The sequence below is a fragment of the Molothrus ater genome, chromosome 3, assembly GCF_012460135.2.
Source record: "Molothrus ater isolate BHLD 08-10-18 breed brown headed cowbird chromosome 3, BPBGC_Mater_1.1, whole genome shotgun sequence".
Taxonomy (NCBI): Eukaryota; Metazoa; Chordata; class Aves; order Passeriformes; family Icteridae; genus Molothrus; species Molothrus ater.
Window position 1 is genome coordinate 28,038,451 of NC_050480.2, and position 26,606 is coordinate 28,065,056.

At 36.2% G+C, this 26,606-nt stretch overlaps 1 protein-coding gene across 1 annotated transcript in view; it reads right to left on the reverse strand.

Moving 5' to 3' along the window:
* BABAM2 (BRISC and BRCA1 A complex member 2) overlaps positions 1-26,606 on the reverse strand; it is a 161,270-nt gene that overhangs the window by 121,375 nt on the left and 13,289 nt on the right. The window contains exons 3-4 of the mRNA XM_036380934.1: positions 19,012-19,088; positions 6,731-6,825 (exon numbers count right to left, since the gene is read on the reverse strand). Coding sequence (XP_036236827.1) covers positions 6,731-6,825; positions 19,012-19,088 — 172 coding nt within the window. The remainder of the gene's footprint in view (positions 1-6,730; positions 6,826-19,011; positions 19,089-26,606) is intronic.

A 26,606-nucleotide genomic window follows, 5' to 3' on the forward strand; every position in this document is an offset into this window, starting at 1 on the left:
AGAGGAACACCACAGATAAGGGCCAGAATCCTTTCATTTTCCACTTGTTTTTCTGATAATACTTTTCTCAAAATTTAAAAAAAAACCACTGCTCAAGTAAAGAATGATTATACATTAATAAAGTGAACCAAAAAATAGTCAGAAGTACATTACCACTTTGCTGGTTTACATTAAAGAATTATAAATGCCAACATATTATCATTGTACTACCAAACTTCCACCTAAAAGATGTTCTGCTTTCATATGTCTGGCTTGGGATATCCAGCTTTATATATTTGCTATGAACCATGGCTCAAAAGTGAATGATTTTCAGGAATTCATTATACCACCCTTACCACTACCAAGGACTCTATTTCCTGCAAAGGAAAGACATGCAAACCTAAACATCTTTTTCAACCTTTTACATTAAGATTTAAGCATCCTGTTATTCTGGTCCAAGCTTCTGGCCCATCTAAGTCTATGACCATGAAAAATACGGTCAAACTCACATGAAAAACAGAAATGATTTTTTCCTAAAACAATGCTATGAATGGAAAACCATAAATGTTTTCTCCCCCTATTTTACTAGTGCACCATGATTAAGTCCTTCATTGCATGCACTTTATTTAGTATGGCAGAAAAACATTTTCTCCCACTTTGCCATCCTTCAGTCAAATGCCCATGCACATTCCTAATGCTCTCCAAAAACTAGTCTCTCCTGGACTGAAATACTATATTTTAAAAGCTAATATTCTCTATTTTTTCATATTCTAGGGATAAATTGCATTATCAGGGAAGCTTGTGCCAAAAAATGAAAGGAAATGTTTCCCCGTGGAGCCCTTCACAAAACGAATGGAATTCATTTTGCCTTCTGCACTAGCAAGATTTAAGCAAGAAAGGCAAAACTACCTAGCTTAACAGATATTTTGCTCCCTTGAAATTAAAGAAGTATTATCAAATTATAGATCTTTCTTTTTTTTTAAATTTCTGGACTCTAGGTGAAAAGTCGAGCCAAAATGTTGCAATTAAGTAAAGCACAACTTTTAACCTCAGCATATTCTCTTCTGCTTATGCTTTGAGATAGAAAGCCAGGTTTTATAAACTGTGCTAGGAAATGCTGAAGTTTGGCAAAAAGAAAGTGAGGTAAATACATGCAATGACTACACATGAATAGAAAATGGCAAAGTAATATAATGTGGCTAACCATCTCTCAGCCCTATAAATATTAACAACTCTAGACAAAAACGACCAAAACAAAAGGCTGCAAGAGAAATTAATAAGACTAAAACAAGGAGAAAAATGAATAATTTCCCAGTGTAGAAAGGTTTTGATGGACTCAAAGATGGAAAGATGAGAGGAAAACCTTTCCGGTCATCCTCTTGTACTCCTTCTGCTGGACTGCATGGCCACCGTCTTCACCACACATCTGCAGAGATAATCCTAACACTTGCTCTCAGCAGTGTGTGACTTTTAAGAAGGACCTCCTGAATGCTGGCCTCACACATGCTGCAGTCAAGCTGACCAGGCTATGCCAGGAGAGGATCCCCAGCCAGAATCCTCTTTTGGAGATTTCTCATTTTAAATCCAGTACTTATTCAACTTGGCAGAGGGGCTGAATCAGAGCATCTCCAGAGGGCCCTTCCAACCCTAACTATTCTGTGATTTTGTGATTCCCTGAGGAACAGTGTGGAGCTCAGACACTAAAACCAGATCAAAATACATTCAAAATTATATTTTTTCAGATCTGGCTTTAAAAGGAATGCTGCACTGGTATATCTCTATTTTCAAAAACGTGAACAAAAACGTATACCATAAGTGCCAACAATACCAGTCAAAAAGTCCTTGGGAAAGTTCCTGAAAAAATTACTTCTCTGATGGTATAAAATGTGGTTGTTTCCCATTGCCTATCAATACCAGACAAACTTCAGCAAGGCTGCAGTGACTATATGCATATATATATATATTTATACACACATACACATATATATACATGTGTGCACACATACCTGCATTCCCCACATGTACAAATAGGTAGGATCAATAGATAGGGACAGGAATAAAAAGTTTTCAGAATTAATGTTTGTTTCAGAAAATTAAATGTTAAATAACATGGGATTATAAATAATCAAAACATATATTGACATATAAAGTCAAGACATGGCTGAAAAATGAACACAATAAATGGGAATATAAAGTAGTTAAAAATAAGGAATTCTAATAAACTGAAGGATCCAATTCTGCATTCTGTTTCACTTAAATTCCCAAGTTCAACTGAAGCTGAAGTAATTTAAGGCTTTCACTACAAGAGCAGCAGGTTAGAGGGTCCAAGAATGAAATCTGCTGCTGCCATTTGAAATAGAACACACAAAAGAGCTAAACAGGTTGAACTCACCCATGCATTTCTCAGACAAGCAGAACCCACTGCTGTGGCTTTATATTTTAAAATCACACTCCAAAATCAATGAACTCATTGCCCTTATGGGGAGCTCTCATGCTAGAACACATAAAAGCTGAATCCTTGCTAACAAAACAACTGTCAGACTTTTTAGAACAAAATAGTTCAAACAACATTAGTTAATATAAGGGATGTTTGAGCTTTTTTGGAGCTTCTGTGAGCAGGGGGACAACTGACACTGTTAAACATGTGTCTCATGCCCCTGAGTAAATAAATAAAAATTAATGGAAAAGGGGGATATTTAAAGGATCTCTTCACTACACATTAAAAGCTAACTCAGCAACCAACAGAAATAATGATTAAGACTTTGAACAGAGATCCAGAAAAAAATACAACTTTCACGACAGTACTCATATAGCCAAATGAGTCTAATAAGCACAAATACAAGAACTTAAAAATAAACATTGGTCTACACAAGATATAGAGTTGACAGCCAATACACTTGAGTAGCACAATGATCTGAATTAACTCCACAGTGACTGCAATCTGTACTCAGTATCAACGATTACACAAGGGAAAACAATCCTCCCAATGCTAGGTATGGGCATGAGAACTGCAGCAGCCTATTCTCTGAAGGTCTGTGATGACAGCATCTTTCTCCCATGCAAATGCAGCACTAAGTATTCCCACAAGGAATATGCTATATACTAGCCCACAAGGACACATTCAGAACTTACTAGGCTTCAGGACATGCTCATGTCCTCGTGCCTTCATTCCCACTATGGCTATTGAAGTCTTTTTGATAGCAATGAGTGGGCAGAATAATTCTGGCAAGACTAGCTGGAAACCTGAAGTAGAATACTAAGATACCCATTTCCTTGAACTGACAGTTACCTTGCTTATACTTCTATTGTATCCTCTTTGCCAAACAGAAGATAATTCAAAATCATTGGAAAAATGGGGTTAACATTTTGAATAAGCACTTCAGCTATTAAATGGCTCACATTAACAATCAACTAGGCTAACATAACAAACAATTCTTGTTACTCAAACTGGCGTCATGGTAATGAGCTCCAAATTAATCTCATCCGTACACAATCACTAATCTTGTTGTGTGCCAACTGCATTTTTAATCAGAACGGAGTGAATCATAGGTTGTTTTTAAAATACATTTCTAATACTTGTCATCCAAAATGAATAAACACTAGAGCAGGAAAGAACTTTTCTATTTACATTCTAAGAAGCTGATTTTATTTATGCATACTATACATGCAAGTATCAAATGCATTTGATAGGAAAACATTCTTAATGACAATAAAATGTAAAAATGTTTCTTTTTAATAACTCTTTGAGCATGAACAGCACCACCAACCTAAAGAATTTAGCCCCCTGACTGTAATTAAAACTGTACAACAAACCAAAAGGACCACTTGCCCCTTGTTGAAGCACTCTGCAATGCTGACATCATTGGCAAGATCAGCATGCACACAGTTAGACCCTGCAACCAGCAGAGTGACCACCACTGGTAAGACATGTAACCAAGCACATACTTTGCAGTGCTGAACTTGAGACTCAAGCTGAGTTTCAAATCCAGGTGACTTTAATGTTTGTGCAAGACACAAAAGCAAAGCTAAATTTCAATGAGCATTTTCAACTTGATTCTGCAATTGCAGTATTCATTCAAGAAAGCATTAGCCCTGCTTATAAAACAAGAGTGCTCAGCCCTACTGCTGAAATACTGGTCTAATAATTCAGGAATTCTCTGGGGAAAATAAATAAATTAAAAAAACCCCAAAATATGAACTATTCCTTGACAGCATTCACTTTTCAGAATGCAGTATTTCTGGAATCTTGCTTTAGCTGTCTGGCTAACAGCTGCTTAACTGAACACCTATTACCATGCTCAGATGAAAACCTAACTGGAAGCTCTGCCCATGGCCATGGAAACTGAAACAATCTGCAACACAGCCATTCAAATGTCTTTGGGGATGCCTACTGACAGCCTCCATTAGAGCCACACGAGCCTGAGGAATCTGGAGTACCTGGTTCTCCTTTCATGCTAAGCATAATGCCTGACTCAAGCCATCTAACAACATGTGATGACTTCTTAAAAAACAAGACACTCAGACAGATGAGACCAGTGCATGCAGGCTCAATGTCAGAATTCCCACAGATTCAATGGCACATATTACTTACTTTGAGACTGTGCTCCTCATTGAATAACATCTACATGCTTTTGTGCATGGTAGATTCTGTTTGGATTGCCAGGAACTGTTGCATCAGAAGTATCTGAAGACTGCTCAAGATGAAAAGCACTGAATTATGGTCAATGTGCTAATCTGTATTTGACTTCTAGTCAGTAGACAGCTATGTTAACATATTTAAGAATTCTGCTAATATCTTAGAATTCAATTAAAATTATCTTCATTAAACAGCTCTCACATTTCTGGAAAAAAGGGAGCTATTCAAAGACTTCACATAATAAGCAAGTTATTGTTGATGCAACATTCCGAAGAAAAAATCTACAAGCCATATGGAACTTTAAAAAGTGAATGCAAAACTAAAGGAACACTATGTAGACCACAGCTGCAAGGTGAGAATAACATCCTCCAATGCCAGCCATCAGGACAAACTGAAGGTTACATTTACATAGTGAATGCTTCAGCAAGGCATAATGACCAAAGGAACACTGTTGGCTTGCACATTTCTTCTTTGGTTTGTTCTAATTACTTTCTAATAAGCTGGTTAATATCTCATTATGTATCAAGAAACAAATGGCACTTCCAAGTTGCTTTCCAACAAAAAAGACAAGAAGTTTTTTCTGTGCTTAGGCGGAAGAAAAGCAACACTCCCCAAAAAAAGTATCATTAATGAACAATGTAAGAAAGAAAAAAAAATAAGGATGTTTTTATCTTTGCAGGTTTTCCTGTAGATCACAACTGTTAGTGACTTCTTTTCACATGAGAAATATGGCACCGAACCACTCAGCAAGCTTCTCCATCTGAACAGCATTTCTGCAAGATGCCCCAAATTATTTTATATCTCATTTGCAATTTGTTATTAATTTCTGTTTTCCAGTTCATTAAAAGGTGCTTCTCTTTTTTAATATCAACTATAAAAAGTAGTTGCTAATGTGAACACTTCTCAGAAGGTCGTATGATTGTGAAGGTTGTGAAACAAATGAGAAAAAGAGGAAAACAGAATTGGTAAATAAAGGAGTGTGAAAACAATTCTAGAACTGCCAAAGAAAAACGTTTTCTGTAAAGTAGCACAATGAAATAACTGTTCATCAGCACCATGCCTCCTACCCAGAGGAGTTTGTGAGCTTAACAGCAAAGTGACCAGGAGAAGAAAAGAAATATGGCATTCACCTTTTGAAAGTTCTATTAGGCATGCTAAAAATAATTATTAAAACTAATTCTTCTGATCCTTGTATATAACTCACTATGAAGTGAAAGGTAAAACCAAAAGCCAACACTTGTCATGTCACACATCAAGGACATGTTCAACCTCCATCATGACACATGTACCACAGCACAACAGCTACAGACTTCCTTTGGGGACCTCTGGAGATGTGCTCATGAAGCACAAGAGGAGCTGCAGGTGAGGGTTCTGCACTGTCTCATTAGTAAGTTTTGAGAGGGAAAAGTATTGTAAAAGCATAAGCACTGATAGCTTCTTCAAACAAGGCTTTACTACTTGAGGCTAACTGTGACTAGTGAACAAGATGCTTGGTTTCAGGTTGTGGTGTTTCTCCTTCTGTAGTAATAAGGCTGTATAAAAGCATTTTCGCATTAATTTCTGTTCCTCCCATCTTTTAGAAAGTAATTTCTTTGTCTAGATAACCCTAACACACATGAGCACATAGATTTCTTTAATGCAGTGGTTCCCATAACATATTAACTCAATATATCCTTCCTCAACCAAAACCAAAAATCAACAAATGTGACACCAATTTACACAACTTTATTTTACAGATAAATACTTTTAAAGACATAACTTATGAACTTTTTTTCTGAGACAGGTCATTTAAGATGGTCAGATATTAAATAGACATATTTTTACAGATATTCTAAGTAACTAAAGGTAAACAATAATATTGTCTTGATTAAAATGTTTTAAACTTTGCACCCCGCTCCTCCTTCCCCCCATTTTAACCTTAAATTCAATTTTGTAAAGCAACAAATTCAACTTTAAATTCAACTTTAAATCATTTTAGAAAGCAATGTGTTTACACTCAAAATATCAGTTTGATAAAAGGTGTGTTTCTTTTTTATTTTGCATTGTTATAAAATTCCTGAAGCTATGCAAAAAGCAAAGTCTCTCTGCAAGACTCTCAAATAGTAAAGTACTTACATGCAAGGCAGAAGGATCTGGCAAAAACTCAGCATCCTCTCCAAAGATAAAATCTGGTGGTAGGTCAGGATAGTGAGCATTAAAAATTATATCCCCTGAAAAGCAACAAATGGAAACATTGTTTGCACTTTTATATATGTGCTTATAAATAAAAATAAAATAATCACATACACAATAAAAATAAAATAATCACAACACACATTTTTAAACACAGAATTTGACAGCTACATTACATATATTTCATGTATATATCCATATAATTTTTACAAAAATTCACATGCAAGATAAGCATCAGATGTTTTGGGGGATGAAGTCAAATTCCTGAGGCACAGCTTCTTCCTCCTCTGCAAGCAATGAAACATGAAATACATTATTGCTTTGTATCTCAAATTGCAATTCAAATACTATTGAGGAGTGCCTCAAAACACTGAGTTAGAAAAGTGATCTTGTTTTAATAAAAAGTACCATATTTAGATGGCTGTGTTTTGTCTATTAAAAGTCAATTGCAAACTACTGAAGATCACGACTTTCAAAATACCAGAGCTTTTAAAAATTAGTAGCACTTACTCCCTCTCTTCTCCTCACCACTGCCAACTCTTAGAAGGAAGAATACACAGTTCAATAGGAACCATTCCAACTACCCAAATTCTGGCCAAGAGAAATGCAGTATTGCACATTTAAATGGAGAGATGAAAATTAACTGAAAATATAAGACTTCATCACAGCTTGGCACTGAGCTTTTATCTTGCCAGTGTCACAAGATACGCAATTAAAGGAAATTTGGGTTCTAGTATTTCACTAGTACACGTACTTCAGAGTTCATATAGATCAAGAGGTGGTCATATGCATCTGAGCTTTCAAAAAAATCCACCCACTGTTCAAGAAAAAAAGATTAAAAATTAAAATAAGTGTTTCTAGCCTTACTTGTCTACCTCCCTATCATTCTTTATGACAATATGAAAGAATAACTGAGCTTTTGCATAAAACAGATTTATGAGGTAGGAGACATTAGAAAAAAAGACTGTCTACTATGTGTTACGACTCATTTAAAACCCACACAGCAAAGTAAAACCAGTATAGTAATCCTTATAAGCAATTCTGTTCAGAGAAAGTTACACCACTTTTTATTTCTTAAAAAACTGTGAATGCAGAACTGGAGAAAAGCATTAGATCAACAAATCTTGCAAAGCCACATTGCTGGCTCAGTGACGTAACCATCTCAAGGCATTTAACATGACAGTTTTAATTGCGGATATTCTGTAAACCTGGCCTTAGCTGGAAGCAAGGATGCCATCAAGATTAATTACAGGGGATGAAGGCTCATGAGCAAGAAGCCACTAGCCAGTCTGGGGTAGGTGCTCTCTACAGTATGGCTTCAAATCAGAAAGTCACTGATCATGCGACGAGTAGAGCACAGTGTGGGTTTCTCCTGTCCGCACTCCCACCCTCCTTTCACAGCTGTCAGGAGCACGTGTAAGTATGGGGTGCAGAAAATAGCAGAGGTTTGCCAGTTAAAATTCCCAACACACTCAAAATAAAAATAAAACCTTTCATTTCATTTAAAAGAACGAAATGTGCACCAGTCCTGGAGGAAAAGGCATGAAATTGCAACAGGAAATGCATCTATATTAAGTAAGAAAAAATAATTGGTAGATTAGCCTAAACCATAATATACAGCACTGAAGAATTCAAAAAAGTTGATATTTACTAGGTTGGGTAGTTCCTACACCATCATGACACAACGCTTTTCTTGCAATTAAAATGTCGTGCATGGCTCCTTTCAACAACTTCATCAAATTCTGCATAAAGAGCAATGAACTTGAGGTTATGTACTGAAGGAGATTCACCTTAGCAGATTCTTTTCCTGTGTTTTGAAAGGGGCATGTATATGAGTTATGAGTAACTCAGAAAACAGCACAATGATAAAGCCTGGCCCATGACTTAGGCAGTCCAATGCTACTCCAAAGGAAAGGACTGCACCTGTGCTGCTGCCATGCTCCTACTTGATGCTAAGTAACTCATTTAGCACACACTTTTCATCCTGCAGGTGCTAGCTGCATGCTTTTCATTCTCTGCATTCCTCCTCTAACAGAGCTGGTGAAACAGAGTAGATAAGATATAGCTACTGCTCAGCTCACTTAAGAGCTGCACTCCTGCTACACACATACTAAAAAAAGCTGCTTAGACTAAAAGAAGGATCAAAATAACAGCGTATTTTTGATGTTACACCTCCATACTTGAGAAGCGAAAAACTATTACAGAACCCTACATCATGAGGCAGCTTCAAGACTCTGCTTGAGTAGTGAGATTGGCAATAAACCACATCCACCTCTACGAGCTGCACAGTAAGGGGTGAACCTCAGCAAAGCTGTGGCAGTAGGTGCCACTTGGAGGTTCAAGTAAGCACAAACTCTTTGTTTTCACAGAGTGAACTCACAGCAGCTCCCAGAACACCATTATACACAGTACTCAATGTAACAGTAAATAAAAGCTGGCATTACTTTTAACATGCTAAGTGGTAAACTTTAACAATCTGGGCTTCAGGTCATGCCAGGCAATGATTCATGCTGGGGAATCAGAGACATTTGGACATGGGACCCTCTTCTGGGGGGTCAGCTGCGATGTGTGGTCACACCAAGGTCAGGTACATCACGTTGCAGCTGACAAACCAATCTATTACCTATCTCACATACTCATATTTGTTCTTTAGACATTTGTTCTTTGTCTCTTCTGTCAGACACCTTCTTCCACTAAATATGAGCAGCATTATGAGTCCCTATCCACAGTGAATGACCAACTATACAGATATTTGCATTTTAGAAGTGTTCATGACCTACTGACACCAAGGAACTATTCAGGTAGAATGGAGAGAATCCACAGTAAAAATTAACATTGTGATATTTGATTTTCTGTTACACATAATTATTTATAATTGCTAAAATTGTTTCTACTTGTCTAGGGTAAACATGACTCAAATCCAAATTCCCAAGTCCTTTCAATAAAAGTCATGTTGAGACCAAATATATCAATATTAATGCCAATACGTGTATTAAGATTATTTTTCCTATAGCGTATTCAGTTTCCAAAAGGCCACATTTTATATAGCTACATAGGTTCTCCAGGCTTCAAAATAAATAAAACTAGTAGTTCAGTGCCTGTTAATTATACATTCACAAAACACTATTGGTGAGACCACACTCAAAATATTGTACAACCCTATGGAAACAAAAAATGATGCCATTGCTCTTATTTTCTTACTAAACAGAAATGTATCCTTAATGCCCTCCTTCCTACAGTACCATAAGTTTTTAGCCAAATGTAAACCTTAATTTATTCTGCTACAATCTAACCTCACAGAGGCTGGCTGACAATTTAATAGAGACAAAGAAGTACAGAACAAAATGTTGTTTCCACTTAAACGTTAACAGTTAGAAAAGAGCAGTGATTTTCTATCATCATTGGCTTTCATTCTGGAAGTTAAAGACAGCATCTTACTATTAAAGATTTGACCTTAGAACAAATTTTTAACATATTTAAAAATGAAAAAAACCCATTCCCTCTGTCAAATCTTATTGTATTAAGTCTCACTTCTGCCATGAATCCAAAGATGTTCAACTATTTCCTAAAACAAAAAAGAACCTTTTTTTAACCATATCAGACATCCATATACATCACCCCCAGTCTCTCCAACTTTTCAGTTCTGTGCTTTCCCCTTCCACACCGTCTCACTTATATCTTGCTCAATTTACATACTAGAACAGAAAAGGTAACACCTTTGACCCTAAAAGGCTTAGGCACCAATGAAGGTGTTTGCCCTATTTGCAGCTATGAGCTATTTTCCTAAGTTACAGCAACAAAAACACACAGTAACAAATCTGACTACAGATTAAGAGGCTCCATGCTAAAGCTGAGTTTTGTTCTTGTTAAATATCAAAACCCAGAGAAACTGCAGTTTTAGTTATCAGTTTGCTTGGCAGGGCTGTGATGTGTAACTAAAACATGCTTCATTACACTCCAATAAAAGGTATTTAAACAATCACAACAGCCAACGCAAATCTGGTTTTACTTCACATAAATATTAACACTAGCCTCTGCAGTAAGCTTACAAAATATAAGGTGCTAAGTGTTTTGAATCACAAGTTAACAGTTTGTCTTGACCTACTAGAAATAGCCATTTTTATAACAAGTACTATATTTAACGCTTACATGATATTATCTGTGGCTTACCCTCTTCAAATATAACTGAGGTAAATAAAAGTAACACTTTTAACCAATAAAGTAATTTGCAAAATTACCGTGCTTAAGACTTTGTGAACATTTACCATTCTAACCTTGGAGGGAAAAAAAACAATGAAAAATCAATACAGTCCTACATTCTCTGCTCTTCTCACCCAGATGACACAAATACCCTTTTCCTTGCATCTCCAGCATAACTTTCTAGTTTTACATATGTTTCAACTCTGTTTGTCCTTTCCCTTGATGGAAGGCCAGCTGTGTGGTGCTCCACAGTACTACTGACCACGACTACTCCAGTGTAAGAGCAAGGCAAGCAAAACCTTCACACTCCTCATTGTTGTAGATATACCAGCCAATAATTACTTTGATGGAATTACATTTCCAATTATCCAAAAATATTCCTTTCTCTTCCTCAGGCAAGCAGCATTAAATGTTGAAATGTTTTACTTCACAGAACTTCAAAAGAAAAGTTAATTTGTTCCCCACAGACAAAAAGATAGGAATATTAACACTTAAATCTATAATTTCTTTTAAAACTCACATGCTCTGCTCTTTTCTCATCTATAAAATGCATAAGCAAATCTAACAGAGGAATAAGAACTGACTACAAGTAAGACAGGTCTATCTCAGCAAGAAAAGGAGAAATTGCTAAAATCCCTACAATCGCTTTCCACTGGCCTATCCAGTTCTTCCTCTCCTGGTAACTTCATTTTTGGGGTATTTTTATTCTTTTTTATACTATAAATTTGTAGTACTGAAAAATGTTATGCTAGGAGTGCCACAGCATTAACATCTCACTTTAACCAACAGCAGCAAAATTAGGAAGCAGTCCACCAGTTAACTTCTCAAACTCTACTTCTGAAAACATTTCTGTATGCTTCAGTTTCTTCTGACACCAAGAATTTCTAAGTCAGCACTAAGTATGTAGAATAAACATGTGTGGCCACTGCAACCTAGAATAAGACCAATTTGAATGGAATTTGCTATGAAAGAGATCAACCCATTTGGCTTTTAAGAAATGCAAATGCAACTTGATCACAAAATGCATTCACAGATAATAAGGCAACTGCTGAAGCAAGAGACCAAACTATGTGCACAATCAGTTCTGGGAAAATACAGAAAGTGCACTTGTTGAGTATTAAAAAGGAAAAACCAGTAGAATTATATTATTCATCAATTCAAAATTCAACCTGTCTCTTCCAGTAGCCATGCAAACTGTAGACAAGAACCACTGATCAGTCTCTTCTATAAACAAATTCTTACCTAAACCAGCCAGTTTTGATTGTCTTTACAAATACAAAAGTAATCAGTCACTCACTACAACCAAGACACTAAGTCAGTGCAGTCAGCAGTATGAAAGGATTTAAATTAACTAAACGCAGACCTGCCTGGAAATCCTTGTCACTGGATTCCATGCTAAAGAATTTGTTCTGCAGGCTTTAAGTCAAAAACAGTACTATAATACCTATAGAACCCTTTTCTAATTGGTTGGCAAGAAAGATTAGTTCCTGAAATTACAATAAAACTTGTTAAATACAAAACTACTACTACTGAAAAAAGATACATAAGTAATTGTACTTTGCTGTGGTACTGCTGCTGACAGGCTATTCTGCTCTCAAATAAAGGGTGTTTTTGAGCTTAATTTCTGATGTGATGTGCAAATCAAGATATCAGAAAAGGAAAGGCAGAAAAGTCGGCTTAAAGACTCATAACCATCTCATAATAGAGGGACAATTTGTAAAAAAAAAAATTATTTGATTGCATTGGAAAAAAAACAAACCAATTTCTCAGCACCTCGGTGACACTCCAGAAGAAATATTAGCTACTCCACTGCATGCAAGGCTGTGGAAGACCAAGTCTCCATGAACTTGGTGCAGCTGATTAAACCAAGTCGTTTAGTCTCATTTGAGATGCCTCAGGGCACGTTTACAGCTATAGTACATGGTTTTCAGAGAAATCAGTGCCCTATGGGTCAGAAGCTGAAAAGGCCAAGCAAAGTATTCTTGGGAACCTCAGAATTAAGACACCTCTAGTTAGGTTAGTGAATCGAGTCCCACTTTTCCAACAGAAGAAATATATATATATATATATATATGTATATATATGTATATATATGATGAATTTGCAGGATGTTATTTTCATTCTTGGACAAAGGGGTGCAGGTGTGGGTCATTTTTTTCTTTAACTTCAACTGACAAATGTTGCTGTATGAGAAAAAAAAAAAGAGCTGTAAGACTACAGAAAGTCTGTTCTTTTGTAAAGTGGGAAAAACTGTAAAAATAGAATATCATTAAATAAACTGGACCCCAAGCTGAGCAAGAAGGTATCAAGACAATCTCAGTAACTTGCAGTTCTGCAGCTGGGCAACTGCTTTCTCAGAAACCTTAGTACTAGAATTGAAGTGGACAAAGATGAGAACAACAGATAATTCAAGATGGGATACGATACTGGTAGAAATTAAAGCCAGGCAACACTGAAGAAATTAAAACAGAAACACTGGTAGGTGAGAAAAGGAAAGGTGAAGGCAAAGTATAAATAGATTCAAACAAATGGACCTGAGACCATCTCCAGTATGTGCAGCCCAAACAGGTAAAAAACGGAGGAAAGAGCAAGGTAGCAAGGCATTATGGCAATACCACAGTGGAGGCCTAACATAAAATGTTTTACTCCTCTCTAAGACCACACTTGTACAGAGATACTTCTAAGATCACTTCTCTTGATGAAGAAATACACTAGGACTTACAATTGCAAAATCTTCTGTAATTTACTTGCTCAAGAGAAGTCTAGAACATAAGAAAAAGTGAACAAAGAACCCAAGTAAGAGGAAAGTGATTATTTTAAAGGGGGAAATACTGTTGTAAACTCTGTATTCAAAGAAGAAATAAGTATAAGATTAGACTCTCTCTTGATGCTCTCATTCGGTCCAGTCATTAGTTAACAAACAGGTTACTGAGAGAAAAAGATTTATTACTCCTGCCACATAAAGCAATATTCAGCCAAACTTCAGAAAACATATCGCCTGGAAAAATCTTTGGTAAACTGCATGACCCTAAAAAAAGACATTTATCACACAGGTAAGGATAACACCTAAGTAAGTATAATCTGAATTACAGCAACCAGGAAGTCCTTCTTGTAAGAGCCTCCACCAAAATACAGCCTGTGTAAAATAACCTAATGGTGCAAAAAACACTAACACATGCATTGCAGCAACATACTTATGAGAATCTTAGATCTTACATAACTTCAAAATTCATTTTTACAATTGTTTATTGGCACAATAAACAAGTGTTTAGCAAATTACTTGGCAAAGCAGCCTTTAAAGGGGCAATAAGGAGGTCGGGCTGTTCTCTACACTTATCTTTTTGTTTGTTCTTAATTACTTCCTTAAAATAGAAATCCACAAGAAGACTGGATGAAATTACTGAAAGAGTTCCATCACAGGAATAAAAAAAGCCAAAATTCGGTACCACGTATTATGGGCAATATTCTTAGACTGGTTAGGCATCAAGACTGATTTCCTCCTTTAAGGCCCATAACCAAAAAGAGTAATAATCCAAAAAACAAAAATCAGAAGCAAAAAATTAAAAACTAAGCTTCAAATGAGACAAAAGAAACATTCTTCAGGATCAAGGAAACCAATATGGTGGCAGTAGAACCCAGAGCCATAATCCACTCACATAAAAACAGTGAAAATCAGACAGAAAATGAAAATACTAGAGTTCAAGAGGCCACAGAGAACAGTAGCATTGCAAGGGCAACTCATTGTTTAATCACTGTGAAATTCCAGATGACAGCACTCAAGGTTAGAGAGGGAAGGAGGCATCAGTGCCTGAAAAAGAAAATGTGAAGAGCAAAAGCAAAAAAAAAAAGGTCAGATCCCCTAGCAAACAGCAACGAAAGCTTGAGTGGAAAAGAAAAGCCAAACCCAAGATACTCCAAGGATTTCTGCAAAAAAAAAATCATAATTTGATTCTAAATGGCGTGTTTCAATTATAAAGGCTATTGCAGCTTATAACTGCTTATTCTGACAATTTCTGCTAATATCTGCATTGATGTTTTATCAACTAAGACTGAAATATCTGCAAGAGTTATGGAACACTTCACTTCAAAATACACAAATACTTCATCAAAAAGGATACTGAACTTTTCTAAGCAGATACTGCAGTCCAGTTAGCAATAAAGGATACCTCTGCACACTACACAAAGTAAGTTTTGTTCTAGAAACACTGATTCAATCTCTTACAGGGTACTCCAGACAGTCTTTCTGAAATTAAAACTCCAATTAAGAACTCTGGAGTTTCATGCAACAACACTGAGTACTGGATGAACTAATAAAAACAATATGGCCATCTCAGATTTCAACTGATGGTCAAGGAAAACTAAGCTCAAGTTTTCTAAATATTCCCACTATGAAAACAAATAAACAAAATTATTTCCCTTACAGAAGAAAATAAAAGTGCCTCCCTGAAAGCATGACTTGAAGTGCAATGGAAGACACTTAGTATGACAAACTAGTTTATCTTGAACACTGGCATAGTATTTTCTCCAGTATAAAATTGTGGGTATCTCCAAGGTCCCTAGCTGGAGCTGAGTAACTCTTCAGTGTAACATTCCAGCAGCTCTTCATACATGCAAAAGTAAGGAGAATGTGACATCTTAAAAAAATCCAACAAGCCACTCTGAAGTTGCAACATGTTTGCTCCTACCAAAGTTTACAAAACAATTATTTTACACTACAGGTAGTTAGCCTGGCCCGCAAGTACACCTTCTTTTTTGAGAAGCTGTGAACTTTCAGGTCTTCTGAAAAACAAGACTGCAGTGTGCAGTTACACTTCCCTAAAGCTGCACACCAACAGTTTCCAACACACGGGCATTGCTACAAGAGTGCCTGTGCAGTGGCAGCGGTTATGATTGATGATATGCAAAGACCTAATCTGTTGCAAAGAGGATGTAAGACAAACCACAAAGGAACTACACACTTCAGCCTCTATTTGGTACCACATCTGAGCCCATACACTGGAGATCCTGAATGCGTTCAGCCAATCTTTTTATTCTGGCACATTTCGCAATTTTTCCTTTGCAGAAATACGCTGCCCTTGAAAGATAACATATCTAGCAACAGCCTACAATAAAATATCTAAACATCTCTGTTTGCACACTATGGCTGTCTTCCCCTGCCATCGTTACAGATCTAAACACAAAATTATTAAAGCTTTCTTGAATCTGCTCACATCACTATTTATTCCACATGCTGTGAGACTTAATGATTCACAGCATTTTCAGACATGTAACACTGAAATGTGGAGGATTATTATTTCTTGAATTCACAGCTATTATTAGACACCTCTGAAAAAGATTCACTTATTTACAGCATTTTCAGTTGTCTTCGTTAAAATACATAACATGCTTTCTAGGTTTTTTGTTTAATTGTGTATATGATATAAAAAATATAAGAACACTGGAGAAAAAAACCTCAGATTTCTTGATACTGAAATTTAACTTAATGCATATTCCATAATCATATTTCTAGGTACTTTAACTGGACTACAGTCATTTAATATATGAATTTAGTCTTTATGTACGTGCACTTGCATATGGGCATTTTAGTCTATCCATTTTCCTTTATGAATCAGGAACAGCTTCAGCCTTTACTTGAAATAAGACTTACATCTCTCAGAACATACAAACATGGCCCTGTAAAAGATACGATGGTCCCACAGAACATGATGCCACTCTATAAAGCATGCCATTCAGTGAAACATATTTTGACTTGCTCACGGTCATCAACAAGACTCAAGTGGAATCTACTACACATTGCAGAACACATCGAGACTCAACAGTTTAAGTTTACTACACATTTTAACAATTTTTAAAATGAAAGTTCTACCTGGGAGGGCAGCTGGCTTCATACAATACAGCTACTACTCAAAAGACTTCTGAATGCAGAACCACTTCTTTTGTCTTAAAATAATTATTAGCTAGGACTTAAATCTTCCAATTTTATTCAGTGAGAAAAAATAATTGGTAATCCTCTTGAGCCATAATTCCATATATTTAGGAAAGTCAAAACAGCTATAGTAGGCTGATACATGAGCCTGGCTCCCCTCTTGAACACCTAAGCTTCCAGATCAACTTATAGGAAAGACAACTTTCCTTACAGGTGCCAAATGGAGGCTTTAATGTACTTCTAGAGCATAAGGAGCTTAATTGTGTTGGTTTCTGTTCATAAAGGATAAGGACTTCCAGTGCATGACATATTGTAAAAAAAACAACCAAAGAAAAAAAGCTGCAGAAGGAATACAATAAAATTCTTAATACATTAAATGCCTTGGAAGCTACAGCATGTGTATGGCAGTCTAAATGGATACTACCAAAGCAGTGTTTTAAATGCTTACCATTTCTGTTCACACCAAGTACCTGCTCCTCCAGACAGCATACTTTCACAGACTCACAGGATAGCTAGGGCTGGACAGCACCACTGGAGACTGCCTAGCCTAATCCCTCAGCTCAGAGCAGGGCAAACAGAGATTCTTCAGGATCATGCCCAGCTGGGTTCTGTACTGCCCCAAAGACGGAGATACAGACACTACACAAGCTCTGTGCACAATCCGTTCTACTTTTTGACCACCCTTGCAAAAGAGTTTTTATTGTGTTTGAATGGAATTTTCTACATTTCAGTTTGTGACCATTTCCCTTCAGTGACCACCACTGAAAAGAGCCAGGCTTCTTCTTCATTTATCCCCATTAGGTATTTATAAACATTGGTGAGATTTGCCCTGAGCCTTCTTTTCTTAAGAAGCCCCAGCTATATTGGCCTCTCCTCATACAACAAATCCTCCAGTTCTCGATCATCTTTGTAGTCTTTTGCTGTAGTCATTATGCCGTAGTAGTAGTAGTAGTCTTTTGCTGTATGTCTGTTGCCATCTCATTGCAGGGGCTGCATACTGTTGTCTCCTTATCACAAAACTTTCATAGCTTCTCAGTGTTTCTCATGGGCAGCTCCTCAGAGCACTGACTCTTTCTTCACAAAGCAGCCAATCGACTCCAGTTCCCTTCTCAACCAGCCACCCCACTCTTTTATAGACTCTTCTTCTCACTGGTTACAGCTGAGGCCTGTTAAAGTCAGGCCTGTTCCTAATCTTTGATAATTGGCCTAGCTGCAACTCCTTAGGAGTAAGATTACTTTCTACACTGTCTTTATTTTCTTATATTCTATCCCCCTACGTATGTCCATGTTGTTCTGGTAACAGATAGACCAGAAACTGGACATAGTACTCTAGGCATGGTTTTACCAGAGTTGTCCTAAAACTATAAATGCCAAGGCTTGAATTTTACTTTATCTGAAATTCTTCATCTTCTCTAATTTTTTAGTTGTAAGAGATAAAAACAACACAACCATTTTTCAGCAGTTCAAGTGTTTAGAAAATGTTACTTTCTAAAAATATTCAAAAGTAAATTTTATTTTAAACCTTGGGAAAAAAGCACAAACTAAGACAAACAGAACACACACTAAGAGTGGGCAAATGAACTAGTTGTCTACAGGTTCCCTAAGCATAAAGATGATTTAACAATGCCACTAAATCAGAGAAATCAAATTCACATTTCTCTGATCTGGTCAATTATACCAGTCATTGTTTAAAGATACCTAATAAAATAGCAGACTAACATCTTTTATTGGAGCTCAATAAAGAATTATTCCTAAAAGAGACACAAAGAAACAACACAAAACATATACAACTTATAAATGAATCTAAAAATGGTCATTAGATTATCTTAGTCGTAACATTTTATTAGAAATACCAGGTTGTGACTTTTGGCTTTTAGAACTCATTTTTCAAAACTGTAGTCCCACAGAAGCCTTTAAACTTATCTTAAATATTGCATGTTCCTGATGGTTGCATGTTCTTGGAACTGAAGCTTTAAGAGAAAACAACAAAGACATGTATCTCAATACTCACAAAGTTAGACAGACACACTGGAAAATTAGTGGGACATGGAACACTGAAAGAAAAACCAAGATGAAGCTGCAAGATTTTTTAACTTACATTTGAGTGTTTCTCCTGCATAAGGGATATGTAGTTTAAAACGATCACAGCTGGGTCCAGGGGTCAAGGATGTACAACTAAAAATGAAGATAAGAGAAGAAAGAATGTGCTAAGCAGTTACAGATGGTAGCAAACACATTATTCTACAGGATACAAATGATTAATAGCAAAGATATTGTGACTACTAGAAATACTCATCCTTATGATTCTGAGAAAGAAGAAAAAGTGGGAAAGAAGCAGGAGGCCCATTCTCTTTTGATCAGCAGTTCTCACCATAGCATAAGAAATGTTAGGATTTGTGTCAACTCTCTCCCATTTTAAAAAGAAAACATACATGCAAAAATGCTCTGGTTTGGATGTATAATCAAAATCCTCTCAATTAGTCAGTCAAACCCATCAAGTTCTCTACTTTGCAGACAATTTTGCAAGTCACAACTCTGTATGTCACAGTAACATGCTTACCTGCTCCCTATCCCTGTCACCCATATAACTGGGATCAATCCTAATTTTAAACCACTAACATTTATTAATTTTTTACCTATCATAACATTAAAGTTTTCCCTTGAGGAAAAGTCTCACAGTAGCCTTCAAGAGGGCAAGTTGCAGAATCAGCTACCTGAGGCTATAATAACTGAGCATGTTATCTTTTTGGACTCTCCTGTTTATCTGGAGCACTGGAAAAGCAGCTGGGCCTCATGGTGGTAAGCGAGCACTTCATTAATAGAAAAGTCACAGGAAAACTGTTTAGTGCTTAGGTCAGAGATGATCAACTTCTTCATAGCCTCTAAGTCATAGACCAAAATTCACAAAAAAAAAAAATCTCAAAATCTCAGCTGCAAAAGAAGAAACAGGGACATACATTGTTTCACTGGCAGGAATGGTCTCTCTGCTGTGGGCTGCTGGGCATATGATGAGTACCAGGAGAAAAAACACTGGAAGCCCTTAGAAGTTCATTGCTTTCTGTTTTTAGGGATCTTGAGAGCCCTGACTCTTCTTGCCAGCCTAACATTACTGAGAATTGTTCATAACCCCAGCACAATTGTTACCAGCCACATAAAAATCAAAGCCATACTGGTCAACTCTAGGAAAAATAGTGAGTGATAAGGGTAGACAAAGGTAAAATAACTTGACTAAACTTACATATCAGATCACTGGTAGAGCTCTAATACACACCACTGACAACATATTGAAACAAAACCCACATTTATTGGGCTATACACATAGCCAAAAGCAGTAAGGTGGGTAGGCCAGAAAATTGTCAAAAATTCTCATCCGACCTTGTCAGAAAAAAACATCATAACTCTTGCAGCTCTATCTCTCCCACTGCACAAGAGGCATCAGGGCAAATGGAACAATCTTAATCCTTACTCACATACTCAAAACAGTTCAGAGAGCCATTTCTCTCATGTCCTGGCTCTACAGTCTCTTTCCCTCTTTCCACTTGCAAGTTACAGAAACCACATGCACTAACTTCAGACTGTTTCTATTCAGTGAGCTACACTTACTTCAGTCAAATTCATGCCTGCATGTAGCTTCCTCAAAAAGAAGCAACTATGAAACTACAGATCAATTCACTTAAATGGAGCTTCCACAAAAATACTAGAAAACATAAGCAGACCACTTATGTGCAGCTAGAATCTAAGGCAGATACAATTAAGAGCCACATGCAGTTAACAGCCTACATTGATTCAGCAAGAATACACCATATTTTTTCAGTATCACTACAGAAATTAGATAACCGTCCTTTCAAATCAAAAGGAAGAAACACATCTATCTTGTCCTGTCTTTGCCTTAGAAAGGTTTTTGCGACATCTTGTAAGAGTATCATGAGAAGCAATCTAGAAAGACAAAATTTTAGATATAAATTATCTACTATCAGGTATGTGCAGACTTGAATGGAAAGCAAGTTTCAAAAAAGGATTAGTTTACATCTTGCTTCATCCAGGAAGAATGACCTGACTTGGTTTTCTTCTGCTGGAATAATACTTCACATTTTATTTAAAGACTGATGATGGAAAAGAAATGCTGCTTTGTGAAACCTGCTGATGATGCAAATGTGAAAGGGAATACAGCATGTTAGACAAAAGGACCAAAGCTGAAATATGTTTTGATTTAATGGTTGTACTATTTATCTTTAAATTTCATCTAGGTAGGGCTTATTGACAAAAAGTGAGCATCACCAGCCTCATTGGGAATAAAATCAACTTAAGAATACAAAATATTGGATTTCTAGTACAACAGAAACAAGAAAATGTAATTCTTTTCCAAGATGCACTTTTTTAATAGGTGAGAACAGCAAAATGGGAGTGCCCACTGTTAGGGCATTTTAATGGCCGTGGATGAATTTAACAGCTATACTGACATTATTAGCTACTTCCAAATAATTTCTATGGCTTACAACTGGTATTAGGCCAATTCTAGGAAGCATACCAAAAAAAAAAAAAAAGGTGCACCATAAAAAACCCTTTTCAAGTTCTAAAATATCTCTGCAACATCATTTAATATTTAATGAAAATTTCTTTCCAAGTATCAGAGGTCACAGTCTGAGACATTTCTCAAATACCATCAAAATTACACTGTTGTTAGCTTTTCAACAGACACAAAAATTTCTGATCCTGCAAATACCCTACAATCTATTCTTTTAGCACAATGGGCCATTTGGAAATACTTATGAAAGTATAATATTCTTTAATAGTAAAATAAAAGCTTTATTTAATGGTAAATGTCCCTAAAAGCAATTCTAAGTGCTTTTCCTACATTATTATACTGTACTAGAGATGTTTTTAATTTTATTGGTCTAGAAATGATAGAAAGTGACAGTATTAACATTTTTTCCCCCCAAATTGCTCTGGCTGGGCTGCACAAGGGACTTCAATAACTGCAATAGGCTAAGCAACCAAGCAGAAATATTATATACATCCATTTGAAAAGAGGCAGTTTCTTTTTAGAATAAACTTCAAAAGAACAAAACTCCTAAGGCAAACCAAAACTTTGGTACATGTAGGAGTCTATGTGTGACCTCATTTCAACAGAAAGCCCCAAGTAATGGCCTGACTATGGACATTTATCTCCCGCTTGAATTTCCTTAACACACAGAACCTCTTAAAATTAGATACATGTCTGACCCTGAAACATGACCTCTGTCTTCTCCAAAATATAAGACTTTTGTTTTTTGGAAATGTGATCCTTTTCCTTAATGTGGTCCACACAAAAGTAAATATTTGAAAATTAATGACTTGTAACTAGGTATTTTGAAGATTATTTGTTGTCTTTTCTTTAGAGGGAATAAACATATAGAACAATAATACCTAGTGTTGAAAATTAATGTCATAAGCTGGCTCTATCTCATCATATATGGGTGTGCTATCTCCCTCTTTATTCATGGAACAATATTACACTGGTTTGCATTTATTTATCTAAGTAATATTAATATTTTACATAAGAAAGCCACTGAAGCAGGAATGAATGCTCTGATGCTCAGAGCAGTGATACACCTTAGTCTTCATAAGATGATTAATGCTATTCCATAAGATGTCCCACAATGGTTTCCCTACTAAAAAATCAAAGAATCATCAACTTGAAAAGTTTCTGGAACCAAGGAATATTGTGAAGTGTATTGCTTAAAATCATATTGCCCTATTCAAAGGGCTGTGCTGAGTCTTATGGTTGGAAATTGGTAGATGGAACTGAGTATGCAGCAACTACAGCTCAATACAGCTTGTTCCCTTTCACAGCAAATTTTAGCTAAGTTCCTTGAGCAGATACAGCAGATTAAACTCAAACTGAGATACATTACATCCTTATGAAGTAATTATTCCAAGTAGAGACAAGTAAACATTCCTTCATTGATGCACCTTACAGATTGTCTGTGATTATTGGGAAAAGGTTTCTTTCACAGTTAATACAACACACGTAAACTAAACCCGTTCTTATTCAAAGTCACTGTCAGCAGCAGATGCTTAGTTATAAGTGTTCCGAATTCTTTACCAGACACAGAAGGAAATAAAAAAGATTATAAAAACAAAAGAACAAGAATAATAACCATACAAACCAGGAAAGTCACTCAGTTTTGCTGCTCGGAATAAGGCCTCAGTATATAATAACAGTATAGTACAATGCATTTTTCTCCTAAATGGATCAGAGTATCCTAAAAGCCTTTAAGAATGCAGTTCTACTTGAGTTTAACAGCAAGGTTTCCTCTTACACCAGTATATTTGTGATTGACTATTTTGTTGAATTGACACAACTTCTCTTTAAGCTATATCCCCCACCCTTTTTGATATTTTACAGGATTGAAGCCACTCTTATAACCCTAGATTTCAAAACCATCTTCCCATCAACTAGTTTTCTAAAACCATCACTTGAAAGCACTCACAAGAGAAGCATTTTTAAATTATTTGGACTCTGGCAAGTTCTTATCCAAAATTACGTTCTGTGACAACTGAAGGGATTGCAACGAAACAAAAGCACAAGTGTTTATCACCTTAATCATGAAAGTCAGGAGATGGATGGCTATTCTATCCAAAGACTTTTTAAAAAAACCACAAAAACCCAAACCCATCAAGAACTCTCTCCAAACCACCAATTTATATCCCAAAATTCCAGTCAGAGGCTTGTTTTTTACATCACTCCTAAAATCTCCTGCTTAGAACCATACAAAACTATAGCAAACATTCAGAACTGCCAACAGAAGTCCAATAGCTCTACAGGAAAATGAGTAATCTTCTTTTTATTTCTTCTTTTTTTAATTTGTGGTCTAGGTGTAAGCCCAAATAGTCACGTAAGATTTATCTGATGACTATAATTTTTACTGATTAAGAAGTATGCAATGCATTTAGTCATTCTTCCTTCATAGATCACACAGCTTTACTGCCTTTACTATCAGAAGACAAATCATCAGTGAATTTTACTGTACAATAGCAAAGTTAAATTAGACTAAGAATTTTAGCCTCCATAATTTCAGGAACTTAATATTGCCACTGCCTAACCTGAATAATCAGAGATGCAAAAGCTTCCTTAATCTCATGATGTTTAGGTTGCTACACTCACTGTTCTTGAGGACCAGTACTTCACTGGAAAACAAACAACTGGTTTTTGTTCACCAGACTCTTGGTGTAAAAGCCAAAAAAGCTTCACATTTTGTTAGAAACACCTCAATGGAGAACACAGCTAAAAACCAACACACACACATACAAATAATAAGCAACACCACAAGGTCAGTTCTGACCACTGGCTGTATTCCCAACCCCTCCCACCATACCTACAATATGCTTCCAACTGTTTCTATACATGTTCTATAAAGATGCTGTTATGGGAAAATGAGGTCAAGTTACTTTCATAATACAAGAGGCTAAGAATGAATATTATTTTAGGAACGACGAGACACAGTTCAATCAAAGTTCCAGAGGCTGAAGGTTTTGCCAGCAAGACTCAAATGCAGTTCAGAGGCAAAGACAGATTGCTTGTTACCAATAAGAGACAGCAAACACAAAATTCCACCCTTTTGTGGCGTTTTTTAAGAAAAGCACCTCAACGTTCAAATCTAGTAGAACAGCCTTTGTCAATGACTTCAGATTTTTATTTCCTCCAGTTTTTGTAGATGGAAATCTGCTCCAATGTTCCTTGAAGACACAGTATTTAATCTCATTTAATTAAGACTTAATTGCAGAACTCACAACAGATGGGTATGCCATGTACAGAGGCATTAAGAATAATTAAAGTGTGTGGAGGATGGAGGTGAATAAAAGGAAGGCCAGCAGGTGACAGGTTTTCTGCAAGATCAGGAAACAGAAAAATGGTGAAAATCACATTTTAGAGCATTGATGCTGATGCCCAAACCTTGTATCAGGTGGTAGCTCCCTGCAGCATTGCACAAAGCTTTACAGGCTCTTACACAGTATTTAGAGTATTAATCAGCTGCTCCTGAAGACAAACAGATCCAATAAAATTATGTCAACCAGGCAAAATTTGAAACGGGAGAGATGGGCTAGTCAACCAACTTCCACCTTCAGTTTCCCTTCATATATAGACATATGTATTACACATACTAGAGAGAGAGGGACTTGCTCTTAAAAGACTCACAGCATTACTTTTGGGAAATTAAAACACAGTTACATTAAATCACTACTTAAATGCATCTCTTAATTAAAATATTAAAATGCGAAAGTCAACTGTTAATTATTAAAAAAAATTCCCAGGAGATAAACCCACTGTTTTCAGAAAACTCATTTGTACCCTATCCAGTTTCTTCAAACTTAGTATAAAATTAAACTATAGACAAAGACTACTTCTGGCATTGCAATAAAGATTATGATGCTGTTTTTGAATCCTGATAGCATAGGTGATAGTCTGTAATTGCAACAACATTTCAAGCCACAATTATCATCTGGGAAATTCCAAAGTGTCTCCAGTTATGTCAACGATATCTTCAATAAAACCTTCATCTACTGTAAATGCTGATTTTCCTTTACATACGTTTACACTTTCTTGTAAGAACTTCATTGCTCTAACTGGAACTTTTAGAGAGCAGAGGGATGGGAGGCAGATCATATATACCAGAAAAACAACCACTCACTTCCCTTCTGCACCTATAGGAAGATTTGTATTTTTAAAAGGTAAGTTCAAATAACTATTTAAAATCAATTCAGCTGCCAGCTTTCACTAGAAACATTATATAAAAGGTTCTTATGCCTATCTTAGTAAAACAAATACAGCACTTGTATATTAACAGAAAACATAGATTTTCTTAATATGAGTGAGGGTTTGCCAAAGCAGATGTTGCAGGTGGGGAGAGCTCGGGGACTTCTAGAACTATAAATCTCCTTCAGAGCTGCCTGAGTCTTGTGGCAGTAGTTCTGCAGTCACCAAAACATGGTTGCCTCTGCTGGAGGGAGATGTCCAGCTCAGTCTCTCTGAGGGAAACAGAGGAAACACACACACACACACACACATATATATATATATATATATATATTGAAATCCTCTCAGAGAACTTCTATATTAAATTAAAACACACAAGCTTCTCATGATTTCATGATTCTGGGATTTTTTTAGTACCAAACTCCCTGTTTATTTAGCCTAGTAAAGCTGGTTTAGAACAGCTCTTTTCCAGCCACCATAGCAGGACAGGTTGGAAGGTGCTATCACAAAAAAGAAATGTGAAGTACCACATCTACTGTACTTGCAAGAGGACTTGAAAGAAAAGCTCTGAAACTATCTCAGAACTTTCCATTCATAAAATCTCTGTAGTTTAGGGTGGGAGATCATTATTACTGGGTCTCAGGGAGCTAATGATGATACTAATTAAGAAAAATAATTAAGCTTTGACAAAGTTTTCAACAAAACATATTTTATAAACATGCTTTAGAAACGTTGATAATCAAACTGATTTCTTTTGTAAGCAAGATCTTTTATACTCTGGTAATTGCATGTAATTCTTTTTAAAGACTACACATGGCACACACACGCCTCAAAAGAATGAAATAGAAACAGAAAATGGAAATTTTAATGAGGGAATGATCAAAAATTGAACAGAAATAAAGACAATTGCGATGGAACAACACTAATAACATACACTCTAGTATAGTATGTTTAGG